General features: G+C 35.3%; 1 protein-coding gene across 1 annotated transcript; it reads right to left on the bottom strand.

Moving 5' to 3' along the window:
- Positions 1-668: 668 nt before the first annotated feature.
- On the bottom strand, positions 669-9,090 carry LOC115238116 (endocuticle structural glycoprotein SgAbd-1-like). Its single transcript, XM_029811680.1, has 3 exons — positions 8,888-9,090; positions 7,067-7,227; positions 669-2,788 (listed from the first exon to the last, which is right to left on the bottom strand). Exons 1-3 carry the CDS (start codon positions 8,897-8,899, stop codon positions 2,521-2,523), a joined length of 441 nt encoding a protein of 146 aa, XP_029667540.1. The 5' UTR covers positions 8,900-9,090; the 3' UTR covers positions 669-2,520.
- Positions 9,091-11,724: the final 2,634 nt, after the last annotated feature.

Below are 11,724 nucleotides of genomic sequence, written 5' to 3'. Positions count from 1 at the left end.
ATGTGAAATCGGTTCAGACTTATGCTCCTATAATTGCCACTAATTCCACGTATAAGTTTCACACTAAGTCCACAATGAGCTGTTGAGGTTCTCACGTGATTGACCGGCGGCATCGCGTGCCAGTTAAAATCACTATTCCAGCCAAAAATAGTTATCGTCGAGACGAGAAGGTAGATTTGTTGCACGCGGCTCTCTAAAAAAAAATCTTTCTCAGTTCTCGCTGACATAGGAAAGGATTGAGAAAGACACGCTTTCATCGAAATCAAATTCAAAACAGGGTCTGGGAGACACCAATATTTCCCCCCTTCTCCTCCCCAGCCTTTCAAATTCTAAAGTAGCATGTTAAGCAATCGATTTACGATGTAACGCGGTCGAGCTGTAAAGCATTCTTATGTAAACAAATCAAAGCAAGCCGCTTATATAGGCGACGCTACGGATTTCGTGTAATTCCGAAAGATCATCGAACAATCTCTCAAGCGCGTGGCAATGCTGGTGATTTTTCCTAACATCGCAAAATCGTCTTGACAATCCATATTCTCCGTTATTATATTGTAAATAACGATATGCGACTAGTTTAACATTTATACGCGAATAACAAATAAAAATATTGTAGTCGTTATTCTATCTAACTTGATATTATTGCTAAATAGAAGATTCATATATATTTTGCGTAATAACATAATTTATTATTGTACGCTGATCATACCCGGTTTGTTAAAAATCTTGTTAAAGGCACAAAACAAGAACGGGTCCTTAATATGTATCTTGATTACGCGTCATAATAATAGACACGTGATTACGGTACTCGGAATACATGGATACGTATGTGATATTAAACGATTTAATAAGATAGCATATATGATACAATACAACACAATTGTAAGATACGATATATTGTTATCTAGGCATCTGCATCGCCAAAATTTCTATTCCCTCCCTCGTCTCTACAACTTTTTGCCGCGAATAGAAAAATTAAATGCTCGAAAAATCGGTGTGTAATCGCAGGATACGCAGGACCTCGATCGCAACTCTCTCTCTCATGTCAGCGTAATATTTTCATATTATAATCAATAAAGCGAACACTTTATATTCGGTAGATTTTCAAGTGATACGCGCGGAATATCATTAACTTGTCGGTTAACTTTAAACAGTATAATACAAAATTCTGACAAATCTTCTTTCCTTAAATTTGTTATATATAAAGAATTATCATTGAGTCTGCTTTTTTTCTTAAAAATTTTACACAAATCTTGTTGATAAAAGACATTTTTAATTCTCCCTTTAAAAATATGTATGTGTAAAATTTGTTATTTTAACACGCAAGTTCTATCAATTTTATACTTTCACACAAACTCAACAGTTTATACTACTTAGAGCTAAGGCATGTTTTAAACGACGAGCGCCGTCATCAACGATGAGTACGAGCAACGTTGCTTCCATTTAATTACGTATGCAAAATGATGCATAATTTAATTTGAGCATGGGGCGATAAAATTATCTTTGCGAGTCTATTATATAAACGCGATTTTTTTAAGTGAAGTAATCGTTTGAAGATCAAGAAATAACTCAACTCGTAAATATTGCACCGCTCGACATAAACTCTCTAATATATTGATCTCTCTCGGATAAGGATAAGGCGATTTTGTAACTCCTATTTAAAATACTATCATATCTCGTATTATGAAATAATGCTGAACTTTACTGAACATAGGATGCTGCGCATAGCATATACAATATATGATAATTTTGCCCAACGTATATTTTATTTTAATTTGGATTTTAATAATAATAATTATCGTTTACTGATTTTATCAATAAATTACAGCATTTTTAATACAATTTTCTTTTTGTTACACTTTAATCGTGGCTATTTAAAATATATGAAATATTATTTTTGCGAAGCGAATTCTATATTTTAATTGAACATCTTCTTTAATTACATCCATATACTTTACTCAAAAAACAAAATATTCTAGAGTCATGCAATACTTTTTGTCTTACATTTATTAATCAAAATTTTAAGAATATAATTTGAAGAGAGAGAAATTTAAAAAAAAAATTTAATAATGATATTTCATATCTTTTATTTTTTTTTTCTTGTGCTCTCTTGTCACTTGTACTAATCGATCTTACATTATGTCGTCTAATCGTGCTTTGTCTTGCTCGTATAATTTTGACATCAATACTTTTCGATAAAGCTCGTCATTTATATAACACCCATGGAACAATCGCGCATGATCGACGAACGCGACCCTCGATCTTCCGAAATGTTTTCGGCGAAGCACAAGGACAAGACATAAAATTTAACCGCTTTTCCGCTGTGATATTTATTTCCATAATTAATAGCCGGTCAAACCATCCGCTTCGAAAGAATCTCATAAATGATCAAATGATGGTTAACGATAAAATGTATCATTGAGATATATATTGAAAAGCGGAGATTTGATATATGAAATATATTTGAGACGTATTTGATATATCGAAGCAAGTTGGGCGGTCCTAGCGTAGACATAGCGAGCTCTAATATCTCCTGTAGGGCTCCTCTTCTTCGGGATGAGCAGCATTATATGCCAGGGCGCGTTGTATCGCCAGCGGTATCGGCGGAGGTGTCGGCAGGTGGGCGCCGCTCGGCAAGAAGCCGTTCTCATCAGCCGTGTAAGTGACCACAATCGGCGTGCCGTCCGGTGCTGTGTAACTGTATTGACCTCTGACCGCCTCGATCTGATTAGGTCCAATGTTCTTCGGTTGCCCCGTCTCCGCTACGGAGATACCGTTTTCCGTGTCGTAGCTGCAACGATGAACATCATTCACATATCGAGCGAATACTTTTTTATAAAAGAAAAAGAAACTGGGAAAGAATATTTGTTAAATAAGATAAGAATTTAATCAAATAAAAGAAATCAATAAATGTAAAGTAAAAATTTTTTTTTTGATTAATCGATAAAAATTAGAAATTAGAAATTAAATTAAAATAAAAAGTAAAATGTGAATCATAAAGTATAGAATTTTTATGTTTATATATATACAGGTTTATACACACAACGCAACGAAATTTTTAAAAATATACAATTTGAGAGGTAATTTCGCAAAATCTGCACAAATATAGTTAGATCAATCGTTATATCAGGTGATTGCATAAGTTCGTGCCCAATTTAAATATAAACTTCAATAGATTATATTTTAGAGATAACACTTTTATTAATCAATTATATAGTCTCCATTCTTTTCTACAATGGTTTTCCAACGATCTACAAGCTTGTCGATTCCATTTTTGAAGAAAAAACTTGGTTTTTCTTGAAAAAAGTTTGTAAAGTGGTTTTCGACAGCTTCCTCGGAATTGAGATTCTTGCCATTTAAACTATTCTGCAAAGACCGGAACAGATAAAAATCTGAAGGCGCAATATCTGGAGAATATGGCAGGTGCTGCAGAATTTCCCATTGCAACTCCTGCAATTTTCGCAGCGTCTGTTGAGCGACGTGTAGCCTAGCATTGTCGTGGTGGAAGATGACGCCTTTTCGATTGGCCAAAATCGGACGTTTTTCTCGAATAGCTGCAGCGAGTCTAGTTAGTTGCTCACAGTACTTGTCCGCCGTGATTGTTTCGCCGCGTCGGAGCAGCTCAAAGTAAATAATTCCCTTGCGATCCCACCAAACACACAGCAACACCTTCATCGGATGCAAGCCAGCCTTTGCTACGGGTTCTGCTCCTTCAGCTGCTGTTTTCCATGTCCTCTTTCGCTGTACGTTTTTGTAGAGAATCCACTTTTCATCGCCTGTTACCATTCGATCTAAAAAAGGCTCTTTTTTGTTACACTCGAGAAGAGAAAGAGCCACAGTCATACGGTTTAGCTTATTCCTTTCAGTCAGGAGATGCGGCACCCATGTATCAAGCTTGGAAACGTATCCAAGCTTTTTTAAATGACGAAAAGCGGTTGAATTATCGATGTTCAGCCTCTCAGCAATATCCTCAGTTGTAATCCTTGGGTTTCTTTCCACTAAGGCATGCACAATGTTATCATCAATGCCAGAAGGCCGTCCAGAGCGGGTTTGATCCTCCATGTTGAAATCACCATTTCGAAATCTGCCAAACCACTTTTTGACTGTTCGGAGAGCAGGAGCGTGGTCCAAATAAACGGTTTGAATATTTTTTTGTGCAATCCCAACACTCACGCCTTTCCGAAATTTATATAACATTACATGCCGCAAATGCACCTTGTGGTTCTCCATTTTTAATGATTTCTCTTATGCACCAATGGACTTATCTGAACAATGTCTGATGCTAAATTGACATAAGACAACGTCATCTATTCGGTGTAAGCAACAATTACCACACGAAAACAATAGAACTCCGCCATGCAGTAACTTAATGCCATCTATGAAAATCGGGCACGAACTTATGCAATCATCCAATATTATAGAGCGATAACACTGACATCGGTATTGACATCGGTTTTGCGATTATTATATTTTCTTCGTATCTGATCGCTCCCACCGAGCTGCTATTAAAAGCCAGTGAGAAAAGAATTATACGCCACCTTCGAGGTGTTAGGTGGAGCCTGGCTACGTCTCACTGTCCCAGAGACAGGTGTCACGGGAGGGGCTCGAGATAGGTGCGAACTCCAGGGCACTGAGGATGGGTAAGGAAGGTGAACGCGTAGGCAGACAGGCCGGTATAGGTAGGTAGGTAGGTAGGTCGATTGTAATTGTTCAATTGCGCAATGCATTATTGCGAGCTGCGCAGCCGAGTGGCGCGTGTACGATTAACATCAAAGCCAATTATGCATCCTTCCTTCGGTCATCTTGCGCGAGAAGGGTTCACGGTTTTTGCAATTTCGATTAAAGTGATCGGCGCCTTAAATAACGTCCGAAGAATACATCAGGTGATTTGATCCGCGCGCGATCTCGATACGTCCGATCGATTTTATTTCTTGCACGGATCTTGAGAGTCGTATAGAGTTTCGAAGTTAAAGAAAAAGAGACGATGGATTATTACGGAGGTATGAATATCGTCTGCTCATCGGGAAACCGACACTTGTGCAAAGAGAAGTTTGCTAAATTGAACGAGATATTAGATCACCGAGAAACGATAATATACGGAATGAGTGTCGTAACGGTGATCGCAGATTTCTAATTCCGTAGTCGATTGTTGCAGTCGTTAATCGCGTGCAAGATTCGTCATGTAGAGATCTAGCGTGATTTAAATATCGCGCTGTAAGAAGATTTGAGATGCTCGCATCAGCTAACGGATAATTCGATAATCATCGACTTATAATCTCGTCGTGTTACTAACTAATTACAGCGAATCATGCGATCTGTCTTGGAAAGTCGGAACAGAGAGGAACTATTTCGACGCCTCTTCGCGATATTCGATTTTCGTGTATAATTTTGCATAATTATCGATTTCGTACATGCCAATACTTATCTAATAATGCAATATAATATTAAACTAGTCGCGCAGAGCTAAGGTAATAATTATAGATAATTATTATACATTTCGTGCACAGTATCATGAATCTGAATATGTTGTAAGCTTGTAACAATCATCATTAGAATGGTAACTAATCGCTTTACGCGCAACTCATATCCCATTATACTTTTAAATAAATAAATAAGTAAATATTCAATGTTTCTATGTTGAACCAATTTGAAATGTTTATTCTAACATAAACTAGCATTTTTTATATTATTGCATTACATTTGTGTTTCATATTACCGTTTTAAAAATTAATTACTTGTGATAAAATATGATGAAATATTCGCGATAATTCCATTATAATATAATCACTGAATTCTTAGAAAAGCGTTAAAAAATAGGTGAAACTAGAGCTGGAAATCTTTTTACGAGATTATGTCAACATTATACATGAAGAAATATTCATAAATTTACAATGCATATGTTTATTGCAACTGACATATAATTCCGTTGATCTTTATATATGTCTAATTACGGGCTAATGGAGCATACCATATTCAGAAACAGTTCCAAGGAATCATATAAGACTTATTGGCCTTCGCGTTGATTTAAATTTTCTTTCTCTTTAATCGAGCACTATCTTCACTGTGCACATTCGAAAGATTCGAAAATTGCTTGGGTAATTGGGTAATAAAAATAATCGCGAGTCTAGCTAACGAAAATTACACAAGCACGATTAACATAATTGCAATGTTCAATCTCCTTTTTTGGGCAGTAAGAAAATGTCGGCATCATTCTGAGATTGAAAAATATCAGTTGGATATATATATATACAGGATGTCCTAAAATCACCGTACTTCCTCTTAATGGCAGATTCTCCTGTACATATTTCTTAATGTAAAGTTAAACATATTTTTGAAAATGAGATTCTATTTGCACTATTTGTTTGAATATAATTCACAATATAATCATTTATATTTTTAGGAATTGCTAGTTCATGAATTAGTAATCTAATATATTTTTCGTTAAAAAAAAATAAACTTTAAATTACAATTATAAATTCTTGCTATTAGAGAGCAAGAATCACACAAGCAAAAATTTTATCTTAACAAAGATTAAAATTAATTTTTATTAAACTCTATTAATGAGTAATGAAAAATTTTTTTAAATGCTTCTAAATATATATTCTTTAAGATAAAACAAAAATTTTCATTAATATAACTTTTCCTTTTGGAAATAATATATTTTTGCTTCTATGCTCTTTTTTTAGTTATCGCCTATGAAAGAAAGTATGAAAAATCTGAGATAGTTTATACACATGTATATATTAAAAAACAATTCACAAATTCTAGTCACCAAGTACGTAATCATCTTGTACATTTCCGGTGCATTAACTGCACTCTTCCTTCCGCCTATTAATCACTCCTCGATGAAGACGCAAGACGATGGCAAAAAAAACTGGCAGTCACACCGAGCGCGTTAGCTTCGCGATTACATCGACCGAATGATGCGAGCGTGTTTTCATACATTCGTTTTCATACAACCGAGATTCCTCGAGCGTATCGAGATCGTTCTCTCGGCGAAACGTACGGATGCCTCGGCGCCGCTTATCGGAGCTTTGGGATGAGAGACGAATAGGAAGGACGATCTCACCTGTAAGAATACGATCCGTCCGGCGAGGAGTCTTGCGATTGTCGCAGTATAGCGTAGTAAGGCCGGCCGTAGTAGTTGGGATTATAATATTGCGTCGGCTGTGGAGTCGTAAACCTATTGAGTTGTGCGCTCGCCATCATCGTCAAGCCGAGTAGCAGTATCTGCGAAATAATTATTAGGATGAAAATTGACGCGTATTGAGCGAAATCTTTTAGGAAAAGAAAAAAAGGAGGGAGAGAATGAGTTTGAATATAGCATTTATATAACAATTATATTAAAAGGATAAAAAATATCTTGTACTATATTTGAGAAATTCTATAATTATAGCTTTAGAATAAATTACGTATTATTACTGCAATTGCAAAGCGCAAATGTTATTTCGCACTTGCGAAAAAAAAATATTGAATCGTTATCCGATATTATATCATAGATTAGCACGAGGAATATTGACAGATTCAGCGTGAGTCGCGCGGAATTATATAATATTACGTATTACTCATACAAAAGGGCCGATTAAATAAGTGGGTAGGTTGAAATGGGTAGGCAGTTTGGAACGTGCGCGCAGAAGAATTTCGATTCACTACATTCAAGTCGGCGCGGTTATGAATAATTATACGTATCTCGCGCGTCATAATTCTTGTCTCACGCTTCCTCCATTGTGCGTTGAAAACTGTGGAGAGTTAAGTGATTTGCGACACAAGGCGTAATATTTTCCGCGCGCGAGCTAACGAGAAAGAAATGACTATAATAAACACAAGGAGCACTGAAATCGATCTATGTAACGGTGGCCGTGTAAAAATATCATCCTCTCGACGTATTTCATTATAAATCGGTCGCGCAATGCGATTATATTCGAGCAACGATAGTATTTACGCGATACGGAACGGAATATGCGATTTCGCATCGCAATTGTAACGAGCACAATCGCAAACATCCTTATTTTTCCGAGAATATTACAATCGCTATCTGTATGCACTGAACGGAAATGACGAAATTAATGCCGATAAAATCTTCGTCTTCGTCTTCGTCCCAACCGATACGTTCGGTAAAATATTCTCTCCGATTTCGCATCGCGAATAAAATATGAATTTTGATAAGTTCACACGTGCGATTGCGTAACCGACCAAACTTTCAGTGACAAACGGGTCACTATCGTAAAATTTCTCCGCATCAAATTGCCACGATTTCATCATGCTTCATTAGACTTTTGATCGCAGAATCTATATACATCCAGTTTAATAAGACGGCATACCCTCGCGCAAAAGAATAGATCGAGATAAATTGCCGATCACATACATCCGTCATGTTACACTTTCTGTTATAAACATGGAGCAAAAATATCGTAAAATCTATTCGTTTATTACTATCTTATAATGCTTAATACATTTCCAATCAAGGACAGAAAAAACACTTATCCCAATTTTTTTTATAAAATTAAATGATAAAATCATTCTCTTAATAAAATTTTTCTAAATAAAATACTAAAAGATAAAATAAAATCTCGTATTTTTAACAAACTCTATTGACAATTCAAATAGAATTTGATCGACGGAAAACTTTCCGGATTGACTATGGACATAAAATAAAGATTCGATCAAATTTTGTTACAACAAAACATTTAAATTCCTTTTACATTGTTTACGACAAAATTTTACGCACTCGTAATTATAATCTTGGTTACAAACAGCCGGTATTAAATTTAATTAAAACAATGTAATTACAAATTAGTGAGCAAAAATTTAAAGCCGTTTATCCTTTATTTTGCAATAATTAATGACGAGTCGATAAAACGCGCGGGGAAGATCGAAAGATTACACTCACGAGAATTTTCATGATGATTTTTGATGTATTCCGGAAGCCAGGCCAAGCGACTTTTTAACCGTTATCGGGTTATAATCAGCGCACACTTGCGTGCCAGCGAATATTACACTACGTGTGCGAACAGTGCACTTAGATCCTACCGAAAAGCCACGTACGAGACTCTCGTGTTAACCGCAGTTAAAAAGATGCGAGCTTAGGTGGCTCGGAGTGGCTTTATAGTCACCGAGACGCTCCGGTTATGCCCCCTTTTTGCCCCGCCATCGGCCGTTTTCTGGAGGTTGAAGGAGAAAATAAATCTTGGACTTTAGTCGCGTAATCCGCTAAGCATAGGGTGGTGGATTGGTGGTCGGGGCTTTCCGCAGTTAGACGATAGGTAGGTGGTAACGGATGGTCCTCCTCGCTTACATTCGCGTTTCATGTGTCTCCCGTGAATCCGCGTGCGCATTTCTATGCCCACGTATCCTCCGTAAGCATACAAACTCGTTGGCTAAACGTACAAGCACACGCATTACGCTTATAATGTAGGTATACATCACAAAGTTTATATAAACTATGAAATATATATACTGTAAGATCATATATATACTTGAAATTCAAAATTTAGAATTACAAGGTATTCTGAAAAGCGTAATTTTTTTTTTTTTTTAGATAAGAAAGATATGGAAAATGCACAAAGCACTCGGCAAGTATTTTCTCTCAAATATAAAAGACAATATTTTTTTTTAAAAACGTGGTTTAATAGTTCAAAATAATAATTCTATAAGAGTCGCAGAGAGAATAAAATATACAGAGAGTATTGTATCGTTTTTTTTTGTTTTTTTTTTGAATATACGTCGTTATTTATGTCAACTACATAATATGCCTGCGATATTACTCAGTCCTGGCATGGGCCTTCTCACGTATATTAAGCACGCGTACGTTACATGTCGCCTGTTAACTGCTATTTATATCTCACACTTAGTCTTTACGCTTTTTCTCGCACAGTTCTTATGCACCTCGCGCGTATATATATCATTCGCATCGTTTGGAGGTCGAAATGTTTGTACGCACTTTGTTACGCTATTCTGTTATGAATTGAATTTACATACGCGCATTAGCATTTTTTTTTTGCTCGTGCAGAAATTACATATTTGTATCATTCTCGCGTGATGTACGCACCGTGCATATATTATACAATATTTATCGCACGAGAGAGAAATATATGCGCTAATGTCTACAATTTTTATGTCCAAACACATTTCCTCGTATATGTATAAATAATAATAAACATCAATAAATGAAAGATATATGTAAAATAGAGCGCGATCTAAATAGAAAAATCGCAAATGTAACATATTTTCTCAAGTAAAATTTTAACTAAAAAAAGTTTTTAAACGTAGCATGTTATCATACGCGCGATTGAAATCCTACATCTAATTAAGACGTACTTTGTACATCGCATCTTGTGCGAATCGAGCTAGTATTTCGCGCTCGCGGAAATACCCTTGTTTACTTTGATGCATATCCGTGTATGTGCATGTACTCATATCCACGCGATGAAATCAAACCTGAGGATGATACGTGCTCGTCGGGAGAACTGTCATTATCTCGCTCGTCTCGTAACGTCTTGGTCTCATTATGGAGTTTAGTTCATCGATGCCGGATTCGCCACGGATCATCGCAGGGCGTATTCCTTTCACCGCATCGAATCGATGCAACGGCAATTTGCCGCGGCGCACATTGTCGATTCTTGCGACATACCTCGGATAGAATACCGTGACACATCCTCCGGTCCTTCGAGATAGATCAGGATTTCGCGAAACAGGTCCGCAGGTCCATCCGCGCGACTTTTCCAAATTGCTTTAAAGCTTCCGATCCCTCATTGCAATCGTAAGAGATTATGACTTTGAAAACGAAAGATTGTATAAATTGTTTTTTTTCTCGTCAAATTACATTTGCTTTTTTTTATTGTGGTGCTGGAACTTATATGTATAATTAAGTGTTTAATTTGTGTAGACAAGATTTGTGTAAATAAGATTCTACAACAATGGAAATAAAACAAAAGAAATATGAGCAATCTTATACATAGATTAATATCACGGTGATTTAAATATTAATTATAATGTGTATAATAATCTCCTTCAAATATACACAAGATACACAATTTTATACATTAATTTTTTAAATATATATTTGTTTTTATATATACATTATCTCTTTTCTTATAATTGTATGTAAAATTTATAATTTTTCTCTTGAAAAATATTATCAATTTAATATATAAAAAATTAAGTTTACATAGTCAAAGTCTCTATTAAAATTAGGTCATTTCAAATCTCACAATCAGTTTGTAAAAGGCAAAAGAGCTTTTAAAATAACAAAGGTATCAATATAATTACATATTTGTTCTGCATTCTCGGAAGATCTCACGGATAAGTTACGCGTGGGTATCTTGAAACTGAATATGGACGCATAACTAATAAATAATTATAAGAAAATGACTGCCTATAAATATTTCATGCGCGATTTCTGCAATATGCCGTCGATAATCAATATATATTACTGTTATGCAAAAAGATTTATGTATATTCTTTTTTGTACATCTAATTAATTAAAAAGCTATATGTATAATAATTCTCTTTTAAGAGAAAGAGAGAGAGACAGAGAGAGAGAGAGAGAGAAAAATTTTTACCGATTTTCTTTTGTTTATTCATATATGTATAATGTTAAATATAACAATACAAGTAAGTACATTATGTATACATATATTTCGATTATTAAGTCATCTTATAATATACATTAATTTTTTTATTCTTCTCATGAGACATCAAAGAACAAAATTTGATTAGTTAATTTGT

Source organism: Formica exsecta, unplaced genomic scaffold (genome assembly GCF_003651465.1).
Source record: "Formica exsecta isolate Colony F162 unplaced genomic scaffold, ASM365146v1 scaffold32, whole genome shotgun sequence".
In the NCBI taxonomy this organism is placed as follows: Eukaryota; Metazoa; Arthropoda; class Insecta; order Hymenoptera; family Formicidae; genus Formica; species Formica exsecta.
This window is presented reverse-complemented; position numbering and strand designations above follow the sequence as displayed.

Excerpts from the sequence above, each read along its gene's own strand:
- LOC115238116 (XM_029811680.1), bottom strand. Across the intron at positions 2,789-7,066 it reads GACGGATCGTATTCTTACAG|CTACGACACGGAAAACGGTA; the intron begins GTGAGATCGTCC and ends TCATCGTTGCAG.